Here is a 26354-nt window from a genome sequence, read left to right on the forward strand (position 1 = left end):
TTCCAACCCGCTGAAACACAGGGCACAAGGCAGGAACCAATCCTGGGCAGGGTGCCAACCCACCGCAGGGGTGTGTGGTGCTCCTGATATCTCTGCAAAAGGATGAAGGTCCAGGTCTTTAGAGTCCTGGTGCTTCTTGTTTTGCTATATGGTTGCAAGATATAGATGCTATCCATCGAGCTGAGGTGAAGACTGGACTCCTTCGATACTATGTCTCTTTGGAGAATCCTTGGGTACCTCTAGTTTGACTTTGTGTCAAATGACTGGTTGCTCATGGAGTCCCAAATGAGGCACATTACCTGCATTGTGAGGGAGTGTCAGTTACGGCACTACGGCCATGTGGCGCCATTCCCCAAGGAGGATCCAGCTTGTAGGATCCTCATTGTTGAGGACCCGTGTAGCTGGACCAGGCCAAAGGGACATCCACGTAACACCTGGCTGCAGCACATGGATCTTCATTTCCGGAGGGTGGGACTGGATCATGTGTCTGGCTGGGGGGTTGCCAACCAGTATCCAGAGCTGTTTTATTATGTGGTGGGTGCGTCAATCTGCTGTATTAGTGCATTTACCCAGACCTGATCTGATCTGACCTAAACACCTTATTACTATTTATAGTCACAGTTAGCCTGGAACAATATCAGAGGCACAGGGCTGCAAGGCATGAACCAACTATTAACGGGTGTCAAGCCATTATATCATATATCCATCCATCCATTTTCCAGCCCGCTGAATCCGAACACAGGGTCACGGGGGTCTGCTGGAGCCAATCCCAGCCAACACAGGGCACAAGGCAGGAACCAATCCCGGGCAGGGTGCCAACCCACCGCAGATTATATCATATATTCATGCACAATTGTACTCGTATGGGGCCAGTTTAGGACCACCTTAAATATAAACTGGACGTGTTTTAAACGTATAAATAAAACTGGATAAACTAGAGAAAAGCAGGATATGTATTGAGAGTGTGTTACCACAGTAAGATTCCCAGTATAATCAAAGGACGCAGCGTTAAATAAAACCAGTTTCCACGCCTGATGAGAAAGTCAGTGAAATCGATATGTACAATATTTAGTAGAAGATATATTTAAGGTATATAATCATTTAGAATAAATGCGAGAAATGCAGAATAGTGACAATTACATTAACTTGCATTAACGCAAAAAAATTGAATATCCAGTTAGAACTAAATAAAATATTCACTTTAATTAGAATGGAGAAAAGTTTGATATTTATTTAATTTTACTAACTGTAATAATAATCTTAGACTAAGCAATAAACTAAATTGTTCGTTATACAATCAGAAAAATCACTTACTGTTTAATTTCTTCCTTCAAAGCTGCGATTCAATAAAAGGTTTAGTAGCCAATAACTAATGACTACTAAGAAGAGCAACCAATAGAACGCTGAATAGGGTGGGACTTTGCGTGCACTTTGGTAACTCCCATGGTTGCTACGAAAAACTCTGCGTTGCTAAGCCGCGACGTAGAGTCGTGCGCTGCTTATCTCTGATTGGTTGAGATCATCTTCCGGTGTCGGGAGCACTAACTGAAGTTTGAAGTTTGTTAAAACACAAGGTCAAATTTAACAGTGAGGCGAATGTAAAGCGTGGCTAATATTTTAATTGATATAAAATAAGTAACATAAAGTGCTGGGATATTTAAGCGGTATGGGCGACTCAGGCCTGGATTATAATATTGTGTTTCCCGAGCCTTACGCCTCAGGTAAGTCCTGTCAATGGGAATGGTCCCTGGAAGAAACGCACATTTTGTCGAGTTTTTTTCCCAGTTTAGTTTCTAGATGTGGAATTGGAGTTATGTTGGTGTTTCTTTAATGTTACATCATCAGATAGATAGTTTAAATCAGCTTGTTGTAGTGTATTGTACCGTGTTAGCCATTATGGATGTGGTGGGAAGTTAAGCAAAATGACACCTTTTATTGTCTAACTAGAAAGATTACAGTATGCAACCTTTCTAGGTAGCTCAGGCCCCTTCTTCAGGCAAGATGTAATCGGCTTGTTGAAAATTAATATCGTTTTATTACTCAGTGTTTACACATTTCTGTTTTGTTAAACTAGTTTGGAATTGTAATGTCTATTTTTTTCTGGACCTAAACCTTAATGGTGCAAATGTTTTTTTTTTTTTAAGCTGTGGATGGTAAAAAGTGAAGATGTTTCGAGTTGACATTCGATCGTAAACCATCCGAGAAGCTACATTTTTTGCAGAACAGCCAGTGCCACTTATTGATTAAATATGTTTTTTAGTACATTGTGTGTGATAATCTGGACATGGCGACAGATTTAACGTTTACCAAAAAAATGGCTTAAGCAGGTGGTTTTAATCGAACATATTGGTTAATTTTGCTGTATTTTGCTTGTTCTACACTCTGCCTATCGTTTTTAAATTTAGCATTCCCTGTCTGGTGTCTGCACGTACACCTTAAATGTATGCCAGTTACATTCTCTAAAGCGCGGACTCTTATTTTCATCAATTGTGCTTTATTTGTCCCCGAGATTGCTTAATTTTATTTCAAATTTGACAAGATTGCTTTTGTGCATGCATATTGGGCATGTCGAATTGATTTGGTTATTCAGTACTCGCTTGGAGTATGGTAACAGTGCAACAGAACATTTATGGCTGAGTTGTTACAGTTAATCGCATCTTTACAAGAAAATCATAGGTAACCTGTGATGCCCAGCGTGCCTGCAGCCATGGGCATCTTCCTTTTCCCGGGACATCGATAGATATAACCGAGGATAGACTAGAGAGAATGAGGACATACTATAACAACAGATAACAGATTTTTTTTTTTGTGCAAGTTCAGAAGATTTTGGTTGTGTCTGTGTGAAATGGAGATAGGAAAGATCTTTTTTATTTATTTAATTAATTAATGTATATGAGGCATTTTGAGTGCCTTTTCATGTATTTCCCTGTTTATGATGTCAGAGGCTGACTTTAAAGCTGATTGTCTGAAGGTGATTGATGTGATCCCAGGAGCAAATGAAATCTGATAATATCTGATCCACCATCTTGCAACAATTAATACAGAGCATCTCCAGATTACTAGCATTTTTTAAAGAGAAAGTTGGCAATGGGACACTTTAGTTAGAATTTTAAGCAATGAAAGGAAATTAGTTGTCAGTGAACTATGCGCCTTGTCAATTTTGGAACTATACAAAATGTTCCAAGACTCTTAATTGTAAATACTGTTGTCATGCATTTACTTCAATAATATTTTATGGTTAATTACACAAAATTGTTATTAGCACATTGCCTGAATTCACTTTACCATTGCCGGATCTTGCTGAACACAAAAAGTATCCAATCCGACATATCACAAACATAATACGGTGGGAAAAGGATGTCCAGTTGTACTTGAAATTAGACAAAATACAATGCACATTATGATACATTTGCTAATATTGTCCTTAAGTAGCAGACTGAACCTGTGGTAATATTTGCAATGCCTTTTTTTTCTTTTTGAGCAAGTACTTTGCCTTGGATGTTCAGATTGTTTTGTTCTTTAGATGAATAGGAAAAGGGGATGTTGGGTCTCATTCAGACAGGATGCAGAATTGCCCGTCGTCTTGGCCTGTTGTAATTCATTTATTATAATGCAGTTTATAAAATCAATAAACATTAATTTACTCTTGCTTTTTTATATTTAGGAAATCATGAAAATATTCACAAAGAACTTTTTTGTATTCTAGAAAAATACTGGTTTGGAAGGAAAGAGCCTGTTGTGATTCTTTTGGGTTGGGCTGGATGTAAAGACAAACATCTTGCAAAGTACAGTTCTTTATATAATAAACAGGTCAGTACAATCGTGGAAGTTCTTAGCCATTTGCTTACAACTTTTACTAACTTTTAAGCAGAATATTTCTCCTATTTAAGAATGACTATGAAAAAAGAAAGCTTTTAATTTGAAAGCAGTGTCTCTGTGTCAAAACTTAACTAATTTTAAACATTTTTGTGGAAATTAGGAGTCACTTGAGGGGAAACACCTGATATTTACTTTAGCTTGTACAGTGCTTTACAAATACAGAACTATAATACAGATGTTTACATAGATTATAGAACTGAAGTATATGATAGTTAAAGAATACATTTGCTGTTTTTTTTATTCAAAGTTATTTATACACAATCATGGTATATATTAGTTTGGCATAAGATTTTACATTTTAAAGTGAAGCATATTTTTCAGATTTTGAATTTTGTGCTTTATCATGAAGGTTAAAGGTGCTGTGGTCTCATTATAAAGAAAAACTTTAAATATGAATATGTCCAAAAATGTTACTGAGTATTGATCTGTGTCATGAGATTGCACACAAATTGAAAAACAGCATATCCATGTTGTTTTAAGAAGAAGAAAAAAAGCAAAAAGCAAAAAGCAAACCAATGTTGTGAGATTCTGCCATTTTAATGGAGATTGGCTGTGCACTTTACTTTGTCAGCTACCTCATTCGTCTTACTCTTTGGCACTGTTTCAGCCCCAGGGAGACTGTCCTTGCTGACGTCTTCAGAACAAGGAGGAGATATTTGGGCCCAGGAGTGTGGATTCATCTCAGAAAATCATTGCCAAGCGCTGTTATTGACATTAAGTGTTGATACCCAATTGTGAATTGCTGTCACTGTTTCTGTAAATGAGTAGACTGTGATAGCTGAAAAAGACACACTTACAATCTTTCACTATATAGAAACCTCTGTCTTTATCTTCAGGTAGGGAGTGCATGCAATCCAGCGACAAGAACTAAACAGATGTAATAGGCATTCATTCATCTTCCTAACCCAATTATCCAGGCAAGGGTTGTGGGGCAGCTGGAGCCTATCCCATCAAGTACTGGACACAAAGCAGCAACAATCTCTGGAAAGGGCTCAAGTCCATCAGAGGGTAAACACATACAGACCACTTCAGCAACATAAATCCACCTAAGTTTAATCAGGTTGAAGTGTTGTAAATTCAGATGTTTTAACATAGACAGAGTGGTAGCACAGAGCTGTCACTCCTACCTCACAATCTGCATGTACTTCCTGTGTATTTATGGATTGATTGGTATCAGTGTCAGTAAATTTTCTCACCCTGAAACACTGTGGTCAGTTCTTTTATTACTATAACACAAGAGCAAATTAGCATGTATTTAAAAGTAAAAAGAATAAAAATAAAAATGACAGTTGATTTGTAACACTTCAATCTGCTCTATCATACACTCTGCCCTTTTCATTTTCTTTGTGTTTTTTTTTTTTTTTTAATCATGCTTGCACAAAATGTGCCACAAAAAAGGTGGCTTGGCTCTTTCAGAAATCTAAGGTTTTTACTAAAAATACAGTGCAGTGTAATCAGTTCAGATGTATTGTTATATGTTCAAAGAACAATGAAACTCGTATGTGCTCTTTTCACTGTGCTTCAGCTCGGTGTATATATTGCTCTGAGGGAGCAGTGGATTGGGCTTGTCATAACTTCAATCGTGAAGGATGCTGCAGGCAGAGAGACAAACAAGCAACTTATTCTTACTTAAAGAAAATGGGAACAAAAATCTGATAAAGTAATTTCTAGATTTCTTTTGCTATCACTTCAAAGTGGATGTATTCGATAAGTTTTATGGCTTTTTTTTTCCTTTTTTGGACCCTGGCACTCTAAAGTCCCATCATAAACTGCAAGAACAGACTATTTGTAAAATGTATAAAACAGTGCTTCATTTTAGAACATAATTTGGCGTGGTAAATTAATATATACCATAACTTTATGTGAAAAATGCCTAACTTATCCTTTTAAGTTACTTCAAGAAGCCACACCAGTAGAACTGTATGCATTGTGATGTGACATCAAAAGCAACATAACCTTGTAATTTTAAAAAGAATGAGCTGTGTAAAGTTAAAGGTTGCTATTTAGTTTTTGCTATTTAGTTTATCTACAGTAGCCATAGTTGTTTGAGCACCCTGGTTAAACAACATGTTCTGAATCTCTAAATGAAAAGCCTTTTCAAGTTACAAAACTTGACATTAGCAACTTTTCTTAGCCATAACTACAAAGAACACAGGGTAAGTAACAGATAAATTATTTCCCTGCCTTGTGCCCTGTGTTGGCTGGGATTGGCTCCAGCAGACCCCCGTGACCCTGTGTTCGGATTCAGCGGGTTGGAAAATGGATGGATGGATGGATGGAGAATTTCTTTAATGCTATTGGTTTTTTTAAGAAGTAATGTTTAAATGTTTTAATCCAAATTAGAATATGTATTCTCATATAGATAACATTCTTATTGGTAATGTCTGTTTTTTGAATATTTTAATATTAAATATTTGCATATTCCAGTATACAGTATAAATTATATTTAGGTACACTTTTTTACCAAAGAATTTTACTTAACTATTTTCATGTGTTTCTGTGGTTCTAGGGGTGTATAGCCATTAGGTACACTGCCCCATCAAAGGCTGTGTTCTTATATGAGCCCTTTGGTAGCAAGCAACTGCTCAGCATAGCTGGAAAGCTTCTGGATCTACTTCTAGATTATGAGGTACAAGAAAATCCCTTACTCTTCCATGTGTTCAGCAATGGTGGTTTTATGCTATATCGTTACATAGCTCAGCTTCTTCATAGTGATCCACAGTTCAAAAATTTAAAAGTTGTAGGCACAGTTGTGGACAGTGCACCTGGAAATCAGAACGTGGTGGGTTCTGTGCGGGCCCTCAATGCCACTTTAGGCACAAATACTCACCTTGTTATAAGGTATTTGGCATTGGCTATATTCACCTGCATGGTCTTCATGTTACGAGTGTTGCTGTATTCGATAACCAAACACATCCACGAGAATCACTTTGATGCCATGCTAAAGGAACCTTCTAACTGGCCACATCTTTACCTGTATTCCAAAGCTGACCGAGTGATTGATCACAGGGATGTGGAGAGAATGGTGAAGGCACGACAACAGCAGGGCTTTCCTATAAAAAGTGTCGACTTTGTCACATCTGAGCATGTCAGTCACCTCCGAATGTTTCCTGAACTGTATTCCAAACATTGTATTGCTTTCTTGGATAGCTGTATGCTAAGCTCAGCTGGAGCACGCATAAAGGTTTTTTCTGCTGCTCACAAATAAAAGTATCCCTGAAATTGTATATATTTTTAACTTTTTTTTTTTTTGCAATTTAAAGCATAATGATTAAAAATTGATGGCATATACTGTATATTCTAAAAGATTATCCTATGAAGGCAGTTGTGTTGTAAATGCACTGGAATGTTTTTTAATGTAATACTAATTATTAGTAATATTTTAAATCTTTTTTATGAGATGAATAAAAAACTAAATGAAGTTTCAGCTATAATGCAATTGAATTAACTTAATTCTTCAAGTGTTTTTCACACATGGCAGGCTCATAATGCTTACACAGATGTTAATTTTGGATTCTGCTACTTTCACCATCTAGGATTTGAAGCCTGTAGCAAATAAGTGAGTCCATGATAAACCCTCAAGAAATATAGGAAAAATTTTAAATCAGAAATTTTACATTTTCTTATGGGTCATGCAGTGCTTCACACTGCTGTCTTTCAGCTCCAGAGTCCTGGGTTTGAATTCCTGCTAAGGTACTGTATGGTCTGTGTGACATTTGAGCCTATTTCTAGTTGGGTTTTTAATTGGTACTTTTTCTCCCACATAATATTTGCCTATTAATTGATGTCTCTAAGAAATTAATTTTATGAAGTGTCATTAGTGTGGTGGTGGGCTTGAATGATGAGGCATCTAGAGCTTGTATCTATCTTGCACCTTATGCTGCAGGTATAGACTTCAGCCCATGTGATACTGGGTAAATTTTGTTAGATGGATGGAGTGTTAAAAAACAAAAAAAGAGGTGGAGCTGCAATAATCTTCTTCTTCAAATCAGTTGTATGATGTCAGTGGAAATGTACATCTCTGATCAATCAATTCTGCATGTTTGCACATAGATGAATAGCAAAGGTATGTAAAGTTCATAGTGTGCACAAGAAGGCACTATTGAATTTGGTTGAATAAAATTTTAACTTTACAAATAGTATAATTTCATGTGATGTGTGCTTAGTTTCATTGTTATTTTAATTATGTCGATTTGCATATATCATCTTTTATTTAGTCCTTGGTGATAATACTCCTGTAATGTTGTTTTGTTTCAGCTATATTTTATTATTTTGATGAAAAGAGATTAAGTTTAAGTTTTCAGTTTAGATATATAAATTGGGGTGTACAAACTTTGGGGTTTCATTACTCTCATTGCATTCATTTTAGGCTAAAATCTAAGTTGACCTCAATTTATAATGCAACGTCTGTTTTATTGTTTTATTTTACCCTATAAAATTCATAATCTGTAGTAAAGTGTGCTTAGGTGTTTCTTCTTTTTAGTCTTTAAAAGAACACCTATTGCCATATTTGGTCTTTTTTTATTTTTATTATTTATTCCAAAATCTCTCCATTTACAACATCAGGTTCATGAACAAGTCATGTGAAGTGAGCTGCTATTTGTCGTTACTTAAGCTTCCAATAGCCATTACTCACTCTTTTTATTTTCCTCCATGAAAGAGAGTTCTTAACCTGTATGCCAAGGAGTGTAGTTCTTTAGAATGAAATTCACTGAAGCTGTCTACATTTTTTTTTTTTTTTTAAAGTACACTGAAAGTCACCTTTATTCTCAAGTAGAGTACAAGCTTGGGAAAGACGTTAAAGGAACTGACAAGTCATCCACTGGGAGTCTAGAATCAGTGTCCACTTTACAAAACTGAGAGCAGTAGAAATGTGCAGACGCTGGTGCTCTCAAGACCTAGCGCATTCATGTTTTGAGTATGAATTTTGTACAACAATATGTTTTATTGTTGCTTCATATGCATGCTATAATGTGTTTGTTTGTTTTAGATAATACACTGTATGAAATGAAGAACCCTTATTCAAATATCAAATTCACCTGTCTGTAAACGTTTCTGTTAGATTCGAATAATTGGGTAGATTACTTACACTGTATCTTATTATTTGCTACGGGGAAGTGGATTTGTGTGATAATGTAAATTCTTTTTAAAGTGTTTTTTTTTTTTTTGTTTTATCATGATAGCATCAATACATGATTACTGCAATATAAAAATGGTTACCAAAATGAAGAATAAACCTGAGTAATAAATCAAAATATTAACTGTGATGTGTGCTGAGCTTTGTGTTTTTACAGTAAATTAGTAGTAAGTTCATATCTGCAAATTCTATGTATTATATAGAGAAATTCATGCATTGAATAGAGCAAGAACTAAATAAGAATTGGCCTTGTTTGCAAAGGTAAAGCTGCCAGGTTAGTATCAAGTTAAATAGTTTAGGAGAACATTACGAAGGAGCAAGGATGAGAAACTTTGTTCCATTTGATCATAAGCACTGAGGTAAGTGGTAATGTAACATTCTAAGATTAATTGAACTACTAGTGTCCCTAAGAAGAAATATGATGCCATTAGGTGTGTAGGCATTACAAAGCAGTTTCAGAAAAATTTCACTTAACAATGTTCCACAATACAACATAGAGAGAAATCAGGCTCTTTAACAATCAACCAACAGCAGGCTTCTCTACCAACTATAGCCCATTAATTGACTGAAGCAGGTTCAAAAGATCTACAAAAATTGCAGGTAAACTACAAAGGATCTAATGGCATCTCTTGTTGCAGTCAATACCTGTGAGCATGGGTCAATGTTAGAACAAGACTGCAAAAACATGTTCTTTTTAGAAAGTTAAAAAAAAAAATTAAATTCATGGCTGAAGTTTTCTGGTCCGAGCGTTAAATGGCACTGTCCATCATTTCTGCACTGTTTGAAAAGTGCTTCTTATTACTGTTATAGACCAGTAAAATTAGATTAGATAAACATTGTTAATACCAGGGGAATATGCAGGTACAGTATATACAGCAGTTAAAGGTGTTACAATCACATTAAACTATAGTACTTACTTACATAGACTCTCCCAGGGCGGCACAGTGACGCAGTGGTAGCGCTGCTGCCTCGCAGTTAGGAGACCCAGGTTCGCTTCCCGGGTCCTCTCTGCATGGAGTTTGCATGTTCTCCCCGTGTCTGCGTGGGTTTCCTCCCACAGTCCAAAGACATGCAGGTTAGGTGGATTGGCGATTCTAAATTGGCCCTAGTGTGTGCTTTGTGTGTGTCCTGCGGTGGGTTGGCACCCTGCCCGGCATTGGTTCCTGCCTTGTGCCCTGTGTTGGCTGGGATTGGCTCCAGCAGACCCCAGTGACCCTGTGTTCAGATTCAGCGGGTTGGAAAATGGAGGGATGGATAGATCCTCCCATGCTACATAGCCTATTGGGCAACAAGCGTTTTCCAGCATTTCTGGATATTTGGTAAAGGTTTTGGCTTTTTCCTAACATGTTCAGTGCCTTCAGATCTTGTACGAATGTTCTTCTCCAAGTGTTCCATTGGCATCCTCTTGGTTGTTTGGTATTGGGAGGTAACCATGTCATTGCTCTCTTTGGGATCTGATGGTTCTCCATTCAAAGAACGTGGCCGGCCATTCCGAATCTTCTGTGAGCGACAGTAGTGTGGAGTTTGCGCAAGCTGCCACTTCGTAGCACCTCTTCGTTGGTGATGTGGTTGTAGCATTGGATCCTGAGAATTCGGCGTAGGCACCTTTGCTGAAAGACTTAAAGCTTCTTGTTGATACCTGCTGACGCCTTCCAGGTTTTGCTGGCATAAATGGCTATAGGGATCATGAGAGAGGTAAGGAGGTGAAGCTTGGTCTTCAGGGAGATAGAGGGTGAGGACTGATGTTGTTCATCCTCTGTAAGACTGCTGTTGCCTTCCTGATGTAAAGTACAGAGAAAGTAAAAGAGGTGTGTTTTGAAGTATATCGTTGAAAGGTTTGTTTTCATAATTGTGCATTTGTCTAGTTCACGATTGAACCATTTATGGCATAATACTATTTTAGGTATTATCAGACATTCTTGATAGGTGCAAGGCTGCATTGTGTGCAAGTCTAGATCTAGAACTGAACTGAAAAATTATGGCATAAATTATACATATGAGGTACAGTTGCAAAACTTTGAAATACATACTGTATTCCTATTGTTTTATTTTTAGTTTTGTTTTTTGGTTAACATGGACGGCTTGGGTCAAAGCTCTTGCTGTGACCAAACTGTTTTTATCATGCTAATTCAAATGTTGGCTTCCCAAAATTCCATATTTACTCGTCAAATCTAATTTAAAATTATACAGATATTGATGTGAAATAGATCTAAAATTAAATTATAACAAGTCAGAATATAGATAGATAATATTTTATTGGCTCATGAGGGGAATACCCAACAATTTTATGTTGAGTAATCAAAATGTAATAATGACTGACTCCTGCAAGGACACCATAAACTTCGGTGGAGGTTGGGATTCTGGGAGTTGAAGTACAATGGGGAAGACACCAACAAGAACTACAAATCCCATGCATCTTTTCGTTGAGAACGTTGATTCTTGGGAGTGAAGGCCGTGAATGGTTACAGTGAGCAGAACTGTTAGAAATTGGAAAGCAAACACGTTGAGTCTGGAAGATTAATTTTCCCTTGTCGTTGCAGGACGTTCAAGTGGTAAGTGACTGCCGGTTTGCGATGGGTATGGGTACTCCTGAGGCTGGGCCTGATATATTCTCGCATCCTCGGCGTCTCTTACGCTGGTGTTGGTCAGTGCGTAGAGTTGCAGCACGCTTTCCAATACAGACTTACAGCCAATGAATGGACCTTCGTTCCGTTCCACCCGAAATTCGTCAAAATTAAATGGCATGTTATTAGTTTTTAATGTAATGTAGAAATCAGATTCTAATATTCAGTTCGTCTTTAGAAGAATTAGATTTTTGTTTTGTCCAGTTTTTCTTTTAGAGACAATTGCTATAATTGATCACGCTTCAGTTTACAGTAAATGTTACAGTCCCAGCTACATCAATGTTCGATGAAGCTAACTTCATCCTCATCGTTATTTCGTAGTGATTAGCAACGGTGTTATCATATAGAAGTGTAGGTAAAAGAATTATTGTGGCAGTAGGACTAAAGGAAGTTTAATTTCTTTTAATACAGTAAGTTAATTAAGTCGAGCCGATTGTCTTTCGGGTCCACATATTCGGCTGCTTACTCGCTTGTAATCAGCTCACACATCTTACGCAAACCAGATACTTTCTACGTTACTAACAAGTCACAGCATTCTAGAATTTATGCATCAATTTTCGCCATTAAAACGGTTCCATATTTGAAACAAAAAATCCACGTTTTGCTCAGTTCATGATCAAATGGGTTAAATCGTGTCGTGCCACTTTCATTTTACTGTGACGAGTCCTTTGTTTTTTTTTTTTTTATCGTATTTGAGTTTTGGCCGATGCTACAGGGGTATACACACTTACATTTTCACGGATTTGTAACAAGATAGATTTTTTTTTTGTTAATTTGTAGCCCGGCCCAACGTGGGTACACGGGTCAGATTGACTGGCAAAATTTGTCATGGGACTTTTGGGTGCTTTACAATAGTTAAGCATTTCAGTGGATTTGCCGTTCGACTCATCAGTCTTAATTATTTTTCTTTGCAAATAATATTGGGTAGCAACAAATTATTTTTTATTATATTTATCTGTACACTGCGCCTGAATCTTACTTTATCTCAGATATCTAATCAGACAGGCTCTGATAATCCATTCATCCAGCTTCTTAACCGACGTATGCAGGGCAGGCTAGTGGGGCAGCTATAGCCTATCCTAGCCAGCATCAGAATGTAAGTGACATGTAATTAAAATTTACAATAAGTGTATATTTACACTATATATACATGTGTCTCATCCAAAAGTTAGAAATGTCAAATTTTCTGCTGTACTTGGCCACAGGATTATGCCTTATGAGTGTCCAGCAGTAGTCATCAACCATACTGGGTCGTCACATGCCATGGTATCACTTTGCCATTACAGAAATGTCCTGATGAAACCATTCACCATACTTGTTGATGACTGCCTCGAGATTTCAAAGGAAATATCCAGAAGAGTATCCAAGAAATAACATTTTTAAAGATGTAAACATACAGATGTTTATGCTTTGTCATCTGATCACTAACTGGTAGAGAGATGTACCTTGTGGAAAGTTATAAATTGTTCACAAATAGCAATAAAAATCTTAATATTTGTTTATATACTAAATATATAGTCTTAAAAACTATGAATGAAATACATTTGTGAAATCAGTTTGAAAAAGTTGTTTTAAACCATCTTAAGTACTGTATTGACTCTTATTTTCTTTTCTTTGGAGATTGAGGCTAATAAATCCTTCCTATACTGGTAAACAGCTATCTTTACTTCTCTACAGTAAGATCATTGCAGGTATTTATGTATTGTGTCATTAAAATCCCAAAGTTTCAGACTCAACTTTTAAAGATTTTTGTTTTATGAGGAGGTGGCAGCATTCAGCGAGATCACTTGCTTGTTAGAATTAGGCTTTAATTAGCTTTGGACTTATTTTTTCCACTTATGGTTTCTTCATGTCATGATGTACAATACTGAGACAAGTAACTTACCATTGGTCGACCTGATGAAGACTTGATAACTGTACTATATTATATTCTGATATGTAAAAATGAACATTTGAGAAATTTTGTACTGATTTTTCTTTTTCCACATCACTGTACATACCACGTACTAGCATATGTTTAATGCCATCTTTAATTTGACCTATGTACCTTTCTTGGGCTGTGAAAAATCTCATGTGCAATTTAACAAAAGAATCTGTGCAATCTGAAAAAAGTAAGGTAGCCCAACGTTATTTAACTCTTTACAGTGCCTGTTAAACATAGCAGTAAATCCCAGTCATTAGATATGAGAGTGTGCCTGGTATGCCAGTTAATATGACCATGTACTTGTGTTGGACAGGGCAAAACCCAGTTGCAGTTTAATAAGAGAATCTGTCTTGCCACAAAGTAATATGATGTAACCTATTCAGGACAAAAATGTGGGATTATTTAATGTATCAATTTTAATGACACAAAAATAATGTATACATTGTTGAATATTGTGTTTTGTTATTTAACATATGAAAAAATAACTGGTCTGCATAAGCTGTGTGAATAAGTATTTGGCTGAAAGCAAATATATAGGATGGAGTAAATAAGTATTTGTGAATAAGCAGCTAACATCCATCTGATTCCATGTAGTAAGTTGAGCTGAAACAATGCCTAAGTCAGGGGTAGGCAACGTCGGTCCTGGTGAGCCGCAGTATGTGCAGGTTTTTGTTCCAACCCAGTTCCTTAACGAGAACTCAATTATTGCTGATGAAGCACATATTGCTTAAGTGACATTTTGATGCTTCATTTTAGTGGTCTCGCTTGTTAAGGTTCTCCAACCTTAATTGCTTATTTCAATCTTAAACTGCTGCATTCAGTGTTTTAATTGCTCCTTATTAGCAATAAGATGTAAAAGACAAAGCAGCCAGCAGTTCTCCAGCTAGATTTTTCCAATTACATCTGTGTGTGTTCATCATGCACTGTTTGATTTAATAAAACACTTAATAGAAAAATGTGACAGACTTAAAATGATCTGTTTTAGGCTTCATATCATTTGGATGATATCTTTGGAAAGGAAAAAAATCTACGATATAAGAGCCTTACATTGCACAGACTAACAAGCCATAAAATTAAATAAGGTCTGACATTGGCAATGATTGGTTTCTAATTAAGGAATTGGGTTGGAATGAAAACCTGTAGCTACTGCGGCTCACCAGGACCGACGTTGCCTACCCCTGGCCTAAGTGCATGCTGCTCCTCTCCGTTTGTGAATTTAGCTAATCTTTTCACCAACACATTGCAGAGAGTATTTTGCCAGTTTAGGAAATTTTGTTAAATGTGATTTAATTTAATGTGAATAATTTTGGTCCATTTCTAAGGTATGAGTTGACATTTGTCGTACACATTTTTATATTGCTTTTCCACTAGCCTCAAAAGCTAGGCTAGAGCTAGTCCCTGTTTTGTCTCCACTACCTTTTTTCTTGAGATTCCAAAAAATGTTTTTTTTTGAAATTTCACTGCCTACTTAGTTCCTTCTGTGTAGGTGGAGCTCTGTGGAGTGCCTTCAATAAAACTGTAGTGATACAAGGTTCATTGATTGGTTTCAGCTTGTGCCGTTGTGTAGATGACAAATGTGGGGATAGAACTGGATCAGGGGTGGGCAGATTCAGTCCTGGAGGGCCGCAGTGGCTGCAGGTTTTTGTTCCAACCCAATTGCTTAATAAGAAACCCTTATTGCTCAAGTAACACTTCAGCTTCACTTTAGTTGTCTCGCTCATTAAGATTTTGAACCCTTATTGCTTATTTTAGTCTTAAACAGCTGTATTCTTGGTTTTTAATTGCTCCTAATTAGCAATGCCATGCAAATGACAAAAGAGACCAGCATTTCTCCATTTAGCTTGTTTTCATTTATACCTGTGTGTATTTATCACGCACTATTTGGTTTAATTAAATACTTGGAAGGAAAGTGAAGAGAAAAAAGTGAAGCACTGAGAATTACTCATCTGTTTTAGACTTCAAATCATTTGGATGATATCCTTAGAAAGGAAAATAAATCTAGGATATGAGAATGACCTGACATGGCAGAGTTAAAGCACTAGCAAGCCATGCAATTAAATAATTGACAAGGATTGGTTTTTAATTAAGCAACTGGGTTAGAACAAAAACCTGCAACCACTGCGGCCCTCCAGGACTGAATCTGCCCACCCCTGAACTAGATTATCATTGAGGTGGTTTATGGCTCCCATTTCAAGTTGTTATTATGAAATTAAAAAATTAGTTGGATGGATTGAATAGTGAAGTACAGATGCTGTTGTTGAAGTTGTTGGAACTCTTTTTACTGTTGCCTTTCAGAAATCACTAATTAATTTTCTGAAAAATTGCAATTTCTGAAAAGCCCTTAGGTAAAAAAGCCTTTGAAAAATGACATTAAAGTGATTCATTGAGATTGTGTTTTGGCCAGTCCTCTGAAACGTTGCTTGCGCAGTTTGGCAGTCTGCTTTGAAGCAGGGCTGCCATTGTTATATATGTTTGGTGCTACATATGGTACATGCTTGTACCACATGTATTTTTATTTTCTTTTTTTAACATTTTTACTCATGTCTGGTTTACCAAGCATGAATAGTAGGTTAAAACTGCAAACATCAGATGAATGTTACAGTTGAAAACACAGCCCTGCATGAAAACAGCATTCCCTGTGTGCACAAAGTGACAATCAAAGAGAAAGGGACTGGGGTTATAGTCCGGATTGCCTCCCTGTAATGCATGTGAAAAACACAGGTAAAACACTAGTGATTCCTCAAGCACATTAAACACAGTTACAGTGGGTAAGGCTATTGCGAATTTGGTGTATGAATGAATGAAAAACATTGTGTTAAAAAAATGTAGAACATTTCTGGTTGGTAATCATTTTTGCAAAACCAGAATGTGATGTTGTTGCTGGTAACACTGCCTTTAGACTCTGATGCCAATTCAATATTGTGATTTGTTGTAATTTTAAATCAACTTTGATTTTTTTAATACTGTTCTTGTAGGTAATGCACCATTTTAAAAGCTACACAGAAATGTTTCCTGAGCAGTTTAAGTTCATGAATAAATGAATGAATAAATTAAGTGCATTGAATAGCTTAAGTAAAACGCAGCTTTAATAAAAACACCTTCAAGTGTGTTGACACTGCAAAATGATAATAACAAATGAGTAGATAATTGTATTGTATAAGAGTAAGTAGCACTCACAGGGCAATGTAACTGAACATTTTTGATCACTTCAACCTTAGAAGAAATATTGTTCAACTCAATTGGTGTAACATCAAAGCTGGTAAGAGAATGAGAAAATGTGTGGCTGATTGGATGGTATCCACACTCTTCTCACTTTATTCTTAATTCAGGGTCACATGGTGCTGGAACCTATCCTGGCAGCAGTGGGCACAAGGCAGGAAACAGCTCTGGGCAGGGTGCCAGCCTGTCACAGGGTCCACTCACATGTACTGTAAATCCATACTGACACTCTCACCAGGGCCAGTTTGAAATCGCACCTACGGTATATGCCTTTGGGGATGTGGGAGGAAAACTAGAGTACCCAAAGAAAAATCCATACTGACATTGGGAGAATGTACAAACGCTACACAAACAAAATTTGGATGTGGGATTTAAACCCACGATACTGGATTTTTGAGGTGCCTTCACTATTCCCTTTGTCACCATGATGAAGAAATGCAAAGTCTCTGTGGAGCATCTTCTTGCCAGATCCTTCAACAAGGTATGTTTATGGTAGGTTATGTATGGTTAAAGTAAAAATGTAGGTGGTGTTTTATTTTTCAGAATTTTCCAGAATTTTGTTTTCACCTACAGCAGTTACAGGGCAAGTATAGGGAAGTTGTTATAAAGCATTAACTTTGAAGTTTCCTCAGATTTTTACATCTTGGGCAAGTTTTGAACAAGCTTTAACTAATGTTTTGGACTGAGGTCGGTCATTGTGTTAGAAAGCGAATCTTTGACTATCTTTTGAATTATCATTTCCAATCAGTAAATGAAACCTGACAACAATTATTGGCAGTGTAAAATACTAGAAGTCTATAGATAATCACAGATTTCTTTATATGCTAGACCAGGGGTTCTTAACCTGAGGTCCATGGTCCCCTAGGGGGCCCATAGATGGGTTTCAGGGGGTCCGTTAGGGTCGGTTAAAAATTAACATTTATATTCACTTTACAGCCTGGTACGGTTGATTTTTCTTGCATTAACTGTCTCGTGATTTTTCATGCTTGTTACGCCTCTTGGCGTTATTTTTCTCGCAAGTATTTACAGTATCTGACCTAAGCCTAATGCATGAATTGCATACTCATGAGAAAAATAACGTGCAAGAAAAATAACAGAATGAAAGAAAACGCACCCTCCCACTGCTTACAGCGCTGGCCACTAGACGTCTCTTGACTAGCTGTTGGCCCATGTTTACCATTTAGATATTTGTCATCATGCTTTGTACGACCGCCATCTTGTGCCACTCCATAAGAGCAGGTGCTAATTCACATTTTCCACGGTTTATCACACCTTGATTATCTTCTCATATACTGGTAAGGATTAATTGACTACAGAATAGATATAGTAGTAGATGTAGATCTGTTTTAATTTGCATAAGAGGATTGTATCTCATAATTATGAGTGGTCATTACTTTTTGCATAAAAAAGTTTTTTTTTGATTAAAGTTTAATAATATTTTGTGTATGTCATATATGTATGAGACAATCAAATCTCGATAAATAAAGTACATTATATTCATTGCATGCAAAGTTGTGTTTATGTGAATATTTTTTGGGAAGGGGGTCTTTAGCTTTCATCAGATTATTAAAGGGATCTGTGACTCAAAAAAGGTTATGAATCACTGTGCTAGACATATAAAATTGTGTTTTAAATCTCCTTTTGATGCTTTTTTCAACAACACAGACAGTAATTATAACTTGGCGTGGGACCCATTAGAGCCTAAGGAGCATGTTTTCAAGTGATTGGTGAATTCATAGCTAATATACTATATGTAAACAAGGATGTTCCAGATTATGAAGATGCACGGGATTTATTTCTTAAGTAGAGTCATTTTGTAGATTCCAGATGTAATAATTAGGATTGTCGACTCAGTGTCTTTTCTACTGATAGACTTGATATTTTCCACAGTATGACCAAACTTTTCTCCAAATAAATTTGTCAGTAGGTTGTGTTTCACAATGTAAGAAAGGAATTACTCCAGTAAGTTTGTCCATGGAGCTGTAGGGTTGCACATTTTGTTTAGTATATTTAGCAGTGTGAAGTGAAAGAGATTGTGAGCTGACAGTACCTTATTATGTTTGTTTAAATGTGGGAATGCTCAAAAATTACAAAAAAAGTCAGGAAAAATGTAATTTAAGCTTTTGTTATCCCAACTTACAATTTAATGGAAAGCTCTTTGTATTAGTCTCACTGGTGTATAACCATGGTAGAATGATACGGCATGCACAGTGCTCAACAATTGTTAAAAAATATCTATGTAAGCCTTACAAAGTAAAAATGCATGAAATAAACTAATAACATGACTCATACAGAACAAGCAACAGTATAATATAAAATTGAAGTTCATACAAATTTCATCTAACAGTTTTACCTCACACTAATTTTAGCACTGTGTCATTCTTGAAAAGTTTTGACATTCAATGCTATACCATAACACTCTCAAATAACTCCTTTCCCTTGGCTAAGACTATTATCTTGTGATCACCAGGTTTGCTGTAGCAATTCAATGTAAATTAAATTCTAATCTAATTGGAATATAGTTGAAAACAAGTCTAATTAGAAGGTAAATACTGACATTTGGTTGATAAACAATAGTTGTTTGCTTTATCTCACAGTAATTTTGCCATTGTGTTACTCCACATATATATTCTTTTGATAGTACTTTATTTGTCCCAAGGGGAAATTTAGCACTCAGTAAAATATTGTGTTTGTTGTAGATCTGCTATTACATTTCAATGATAAGATTTTTTTTGTAATATTGAGTGTCTAGCTTATGTTGTCATTCATAAAACCCACAGTCTTACGCTTTTTAAACATAGCCTTTCACAGTGCAAGTATGGACAGATTTTTCTACTTCACTGCTCTGCATTTTGATCAACAACAAATTTTTTAAAATACTTACCTGGCACACTAAAAGTATTGTTTAGCTTCTAACCCTGTTCCAGTTCTCTCTTAAACCTGAGATCCCTGACTTACTGTTGTTTTATGCTAAAATTGTTGAGCATTCATTTCAGCAAATAAATACTGCTTTAGTTTCTCATTCATGACAATGAAAAATACCTGCCATATTCCATATTTTCCATTTTTTTTATTATAGTGACTTTAAAATCACCATTTTAAATACAACTTTCAGTGACAGCAATGCACAATTATCCCAACATGCTGTCAGATACAGTCTCAGTTTTTGGTAGCTGCGGGCTTGACAATGAATGCCTAAAACAATGAGGGGTAATTAAAAAGAATAATATTCAGGTCACCTGTATTACATTTTTGCTGTATCTATAAAGGAGGCTTATGTTTAGCTGAATTCCATATGTTTTTATTGTCCACTAGTTTCTCTCTGTGTCACTCAACTGGTGTTCTGGATTACAAATTTTTTATTTTTTTTATTTTTATTTTTAAAAAACTAGGGGGCTCTGCCCCTCACTTGCTTCGCTCGCCAACCTCTGGGTGGGTGCTACATGTTTGCCACTTTGCAGTTCTGCCGCTTGTGTATGGGGAAGCATATGTACAATTTAAACAGGTTGTTGTTTTTATGGGAATTGTTACATATGCATAATAGACCTACTGTAACTATTTTACATTACAGCAAGTAATTAACCATAGTAAAAATAGTAAAATGTAATAATTTGAAAGAAAATTATGTTTCATGTTGCATTAGAGGTATTCGTTGCGTTATATTTTTTCGTTCTGTTAATATACAGATACTTTTTTTTAAAGTTACACTTTTACTGTAAAACTTCAGTAAAAACAATATTTGAAATTAACTTTTTGTGAATATCGCATTGAATTTTGATTCCGTGTTTGGACTTGCATCGTGACAACACAACGTATAACTGCCCATGACTGAATATCGTTTCTTTCTCTCTAATAAATAAACCAACTTTTTCAAATGTTTTTTCCCCATGATTTGTTAATTGTCATATCAAAAGCTATTCTAACGGGAAACTGTAAACGTTTTAATACAAATGGCATATCAAGATCTCCTTTGGTGTCTAATGTTTTCCACAGAAGATGTACTACATTGCCTTTCTTGTTGCCTGTTAAAATTTTACATGTCAGAATTGTTGGGCCAAATTTCAATACAACTAATCTTGTCCAGTTGATAACCAATCACTCATGCATAAATTACGCAGTAACATTATGATACATCCTTCTTTCAACAGTATTTTGGCCGGTGGAAGACCGAATGGTTGTAGATATTCTATGGGATATTGTAAGTTGATGTTTTCATCTTCTGCAACATCACCACCAACTGTTTCAGCATGCACTTATCCAGTTTGCCGTGTAACTGATTGACAATTTTCATGTTAATTTGTTTGACTTAATCGTTTCTCAGTGCTAGGATTGCCCGTGTACCCATTTCTTCTGTTGATAACCCTTTGGGATGAAATTCTTCAATAAGATTTTGACATATTAAGTCTTCTTTTATTGGGAACCTAAAGTGAGGAAAACAAAAAAAATTTAAGATCTGAGACCGCAGGAACTGTGTCTGACAAAAGCATTCACACGAATGAGATATTTGAAAAATATTTCTTAGTATTGTTTATCTTTGTAGTGCATCAGTAAACACCCATCTGTACAGCATTATTAAGTTACTGCGAATAAAATCATTTACTACATGAATAATTATAATGAGGAGGACTTGCATAAAGATCATTAGTATCCAACATTTAATATATACAGTTACTTAATTTGTGAAACGTACAACATCTCTGTGTGTCATATAAAAGAGAGATTGGCAGAGACCTTGCATATTCCGCCGTCAAGGAATAAAAAGACTACATTTACTGTGTTTAAGCAATTGTGACAGATTTTTACTGGGGGTTTCATATGTGAATTACGGGCATTGTGAAGTGTGCTTAGTCACACTTTCTCTTTGTACGTATGGAGAACCCCATTATTGTAAAGGGCTGTGTTTTCCAGTGTCAGTTTTATTAAAGGCTGCAAATGTACATAAGTATAGTCATAAGTATTTAATGTAGAGGTTGGCACTAGATTGTTATAGGACTGCCTGTGTAGGATGTGGCCCCCTGTGATCAAGTTTAAGCTGATTTGAAAATAGATAGATAGATACTTTATTAATCCCAATGGGAAATTCAATTAATTTCTGTTCTGCAACTTGTAGTCTTGAAAGCTGTATTTCAATATTTATAAATTTGTTAATATTGTCTCAAACTGAATGGTCCCCATTCAGAGTTAATTGTAATTTTCTAGTTCTTACCAGGGTGTTGTACCATGTTGGCCATTATGGATGCAATGAGAAGCCAAGCACAATGAAACCTTTTATTGGCTAACTAAAAAGATTGTAATATGCAAGCTTTCGAGGCAACTTGGGCTCCCCCTTCTTCAGGCAAGATGGGGCCTGAGCTCCCCTGAAAGCTTGCCTTTTGTAATCTTTTTAGTTAGCCAATAAAAGGTGCCATTGTGCATGACTTCTCATTGCAACTAGTTATTACCAGAACCTTGAAATTCTGATTGTTATGAATAGTTAATATAATGTTTCTTCAGATAACCAAAAGAATACTACTAGTCAGTAAATATCTATTTCTTACTCAGTTTATAAAATGATGAGGCCATGAGACTTAATGTTGAGATTGTTTCACATGTTGCTGTTTTAGCTAGTACCGGTATGTTAAGCAGGTTAAATTAGAAGCCACAATATTATTTTTATTGCTATGGAATCACAAAGACAGGATTCGTACTGTATTTCATATTTATAATTTTTTTGTATCTTTTTATTTTTTAAAGATAGGTTAAAATGACAACAGGAGCGGATGTTCGGGATATCCTTGAACTGGGGGGAGGAGAAGTGGATGCTGGACCAATCAGCAAAAAGGATATAATTAACTCTGATAAGGTAAGACTGTATAAAAAATTAAGCAAAAAAAAAAAAAAACACACATTGTAGTAGCTGATACAGTCAAACTCATTAAAGCTGTATTTATTGTAAAGTGTTTTCATATGGCTCAGACAAGTTCTGAGATCATTAGGAATTGCTAATCCAACTCATCACTTCCCTGTAATCAGAAGTTAAATATACAGTACATGTTTCAGGGACTACCTTAACCTATCAGCATCTTGATATTCATCAGGAAATTAAAAATTAGCACACATTTACAATTTTTTTTAATGTTATTTGTGCCCATAAGTTTACATACCCTGGCAGAATCTGTAAAATGTATACCATACTTTAAAGAAAACATGAGTGATCAGTGGCAAAACACATTTTATTTACTTTTAAAGTATCCCATATTAATCTATAAGGCATTGCAGTACCAATAAACAAAACATAGTAATAAGGAAAATCATGAGATGGTTTGTGTTCAAAAGATTACATACTCTTATTTCTTAATACTGTGTATTTGCCCCCTTTAACATCAGTGATGGCATGCAGTCTTTTGTGATAGTGTTGGACAAGGCCCTTGATTTTCTCAGGTGGTAGAGCTGCCCATTCTTCATGGGGAAAAAAAAGCCTCCAGGACCTGTAAATTCTTGGGTTGTTTTGCATGAACTGCATGTTTCAGATCTCCCCAAAATGGCTCAGTGATATGAGGTCAGGAGACTTGATGACCACCTCCATTTTTTTTTTCTGCTGTAGTCACTGAAGGGTAAACCTGGCCTTGTGTTTTAGATGATTGTCATGTTGAAAGATCCAAGTGTGTCCCATGCGCTGCTTCCAGACTGATGAATACAAGTTGTCCTCCAATGTTTTCAGGTAACATGCTGCATTCATCTTGCCATCAATTTTCACTAAGTTACCTGTGCTGCTGTAGAACATGGTGTACTTTTCGTCATGGGCCTTGTTGTGTCTTCTATAAGCATGGCATTTATGGTTGTGACCATAAAATTTGATTTTGGTCTCATCACTGCAGAGGACTTTATTCCAGAAGTTTTGAGGGTTATCTAGATGCCATTTGGCATATTGTAATCGGTTGTTTTGTGGTGTTGGCACAGTAAAGGTTTTTTTCTTGCAATTTGACCGTGCAGCCCATTTTTAAGTACCTCCTTCTTGTGCATCTTGAAACAGCAACACCACTTGTTTACAGAGAAGCCTGTATTTCAGCTGAAGTGGCTTGTAGGTTTTTCTTGGCATCTCCACAAATGATCCTGGGGCTTGATAACAACAGAACCCCAAACTTTTAACTTTTTTGTCAGAGTTTGAACACAAGTAATAGGTGTTTCAGATCTATGGATATCTTTTTATATCCTTTTCCTGATTTATACAATTTAATAGCCTTTTTACGCAGGTACCTTGACAGTTCTTTTGGTTTCCCCATGGTTCAGCAGTCAGCAAAGTTAGTGCAGCTCTGCATGAATTTAAATTGACTATTTATACACACTGATTACAGTTATAGAGGTTACAGGTGTGGATGCTCTCCCTTAATTACCCTTAATTTGAACCTGTGTGTGTCAACTTGTGTGTATATTATCAGCCCCAACATTCAAAGGTATGTAAACTTTTGATCAGGCCCATTTGGGTGATTATAGTTATTATTATGATTTAAAAAGGGCACACATAATTATGTGATATTTAATTGAAGAAGGGGCCTGAGTTGCCTCGAAAGCTTGCATATTGTAATCTTTTTAGTTAGCCAATAAAAGGTGTCATTTTGCTTGGCTTTTCTCTAGCCCCAACATTCAAAGGTATGTAAACTTTTGATCAGGCCCATTTGGGTGATTATAGTTATTATTATGATTTAAAAAGGGCACACATAATTATGTGATATTTAATTGCTTTACCTGAGCGCAGTTCCTAATTAAAAGGATAAACTTTCTGCTTGATTATTTACAGTATATTTTCCAAACAATGGCAGATATTTCACAAATTCTGTTAGGGTGTGTACATTTATGGGCACAACTGTCACTAGTTAAATCTGTATATTGATTAATTAAATACATGAGAACAGAAGTATGCAGTGTCTTGCTGGTCATCCTGAAAAATAAAATGGATGAAATTTTCAGAAGCTCATGGGCTGTAGCAGGTGATCGATGACTGTGATACGATGTAATGAATGTAAACAACATACTACCATGCAATGTGAACTTAAACATCTGGTGAATTGTTGCATTAGGAAAGGAAAAGAGAGTTTTGGGAGAAAGCAAACTTGTAATTGAAGTTTCTTGCAGAGGTTTATTAACCAATAAAATCAATAACCGGACGAGAAAGCCTGGAGATGTAAACTAATATGCCATCTGGAAGACAAAGCAAAAGTGAAAAGGCATGCTAATGTTGAGGGAGCTCCTTTATACTAAAGTAAATAAACACACACACAAGTTGTGTAAAATTGTATACGAAGCTAGAATGCTCTGACAGCCATGCCACCAGTCTAAGTACTGCAAGCATCGCATCGACAGTTGCAGCGTTGCATCCACCATGGCAACTAATAAATAGTATGGCATCGGGCATCAAAACGTTTGCGAAAACGGCAGAGAAATTTATGTCATTGTCATATTGATTTTAAAAACAAGTAAATAATGCATAGAATATTTTAATTTCAAATGATGCCTACAAAACATACAAAAATAAGATTATCAATATGAGATTATTGTGAGAGATACACATTATTCACTGCACACCCGTTCCTATTTTGTTCTTTTGTTCTATTTAGTTCAGAACAGAACTTTGTGCTTTTAAACTTGCAAGTTTTTTTTTTTCTTCTTCAGAACTTGCATCAGCAAATGTCATCATTTCTCAGTTTCAGAGAATATGTTAATTCAGTTAATTTCAATTAATTTAGCTTAGTTAATTCAGTTTAATTTCATCTTTTTGTGGGAACAAAATATTTTGTATACATCATTGTTACACTTGGCTCAATAGTTTGTGCATGAAACAAATCCCCATGTTATTTTCTGAAAAACAACTCATTTTCACACCCTGTCTTTACTGGACCCACAAATTTTCCTGCAGTTCGCCATAGCGCATGTTATAGATGTGGGTGATCACTGCAGTCAGTCTTACATTATTTGTTTTCACTGCTTTATACCAAGGTTGGAGTATTCTGGTATGTGATGAATGTAAATATGCTCCAAGATGCTTTATTCTTCAGATCACATGCAAGTTAGAATGGAATAGATATTTTGTCACTGTAAAACTATAGAATAGTTCAGAAACAGTAGCTGATATACAGTAAAAAGTGACATCATTGTCCAGGACAGTTTAATGTAACCATAAACTGATCACAATGAAGCCTTGGCTTTTCAGTAGTCTGAAATCACATTGGGCTGCTTTTATCTTCAAATGTGTACTTATTTCACTTTTTATTATTGGTTATATTATGAATTATTGACTTAGTGCACATACAGGTACTTTAATGACTTTGAGGGATTTCATTGAATTCACTGTTTTTTTTAATTGGTTAAACCATTGTTTTTGTGTTTATGCTATTTAATTTTATTTAGTTTAATAAAATACTGCATGAATGTTGTGTTATATAGCATGCAATTCACTCTCCTGCTGTTTTTTTAAGCATCTCTTGTTGGGGGAAAAATGCATTATTGTACAACTGCTGTGGCAGATTCATTGCATAACCATTTAATTTGTAGTTTAAAAAACATTTTGACCATTGTTTCTTGTAGCTAGAGCACC

General features: G+C 35.9%; 3 protein-coding genes across 4 annotated transcripts in view; 2 read left to right on the forward strand and 1 right to left on the reverse strand.

Moving 5' to 3' along the window:
• armh1 (armadillo like helical domain containing 1) overlaps positions 1–1391 on the reverse strand; it is a 40656-nt gene extending 39265 nt beyond the window's left edge. Inside the window, exon 1 of the mRNA XM_028810583.2 lies at positions 1315–1391. The gene's annotated coding sequence lies outside the window, so the exon portion shown is untranslated. The remainder of the gene's footprint in view (positions 1–1314) is intronic.
• A 110-nt stretch (positions 1392–1501) lies between these two features.
• On the forward strand, positions 1502–9146 carry tmem53 (transmembrane protein 53). Its single transcript, XM_028811264.2, has 3 exons — positions 1502–1721; positions 3707–3810; positions 6389–9146. Exons 1-3 carry the CDS (start codon positions 1667–1669, stop codon positions 7085–7087), a joined length of 858 nt encoding a protein of 285 aa, XP_028667097.1. The 5' UTR covers positions 1502–1666; the 3' UTR covers positions 7088–9146.
• dmap1 (DNA methyltransferase 1 associated protein 1) overlaps positions 6392–26354 on the forward strand; it is an 88584-nt gene continuing 68621 nt past the window's right edge. Inside the window, exons 1-2 of one of the 2 annotated variants that reach the window (XM_051933144.1) lie at positions 6392–6508; positions 22517–22625. In XM_051933144.1, the coding sequence (XP_051789104.1) occupies positions 22527–22625 (99 nt within the window). In that variant the 5' untranslated portion in view covers positions 6392–6508; positions 22517–22526. Of the gene's footprint in view, positions 6509–11413; positions 11569–22516; positions 22626–26354 lie in introns of those variants that run through there. The other variant, XM_028811265.2, reaches the window with a different exon arrangement.

The sequence above is a fragment of the Erpetoichthys calabaricus genome, chromosome 10 (genome assembly GCF_900747795.2).
Source record: "Erpetoichthys calabaricus chromosome 10, fErpCal1.3, whole genome shotgun sequence".
NCBI classification, from domain to species: domain Eukaryota; kingdom Metazoa; phylum Chordata; class Cladistia; order Polypteriformes; family Polypteridae; genus Erpetoichthys; species Erpetoichthys calabaricus.

What these genes read in the sequence shown, in the direction of transcription:
- tmem53 (XM_028811264.2), top strand. Translation starts at nt 1,667, where the DNA reads ATGGGCGACTCAGGCCTGGATTATAATATTGTGTTTCCCGAGCCTTAC. An exon ending in TCCCGAGCCTTACGCCTCAG is followed by an intron (nt 1,722 to 3,706) that starts GTAAGTCCTGTC and finishes TTTGTATTCTAG; the next exon opens with AAAAATACTGGTTTGGAAGG. An exon ending in GTTCTTTATATAATAAACAG is followed by an intron (nt 3,811 to 6,388) that starts GTCAGTACAATC and finishes CTGTGGTTCTAG; the next exon opens with GGGTGTATAGCCATTAGGTA.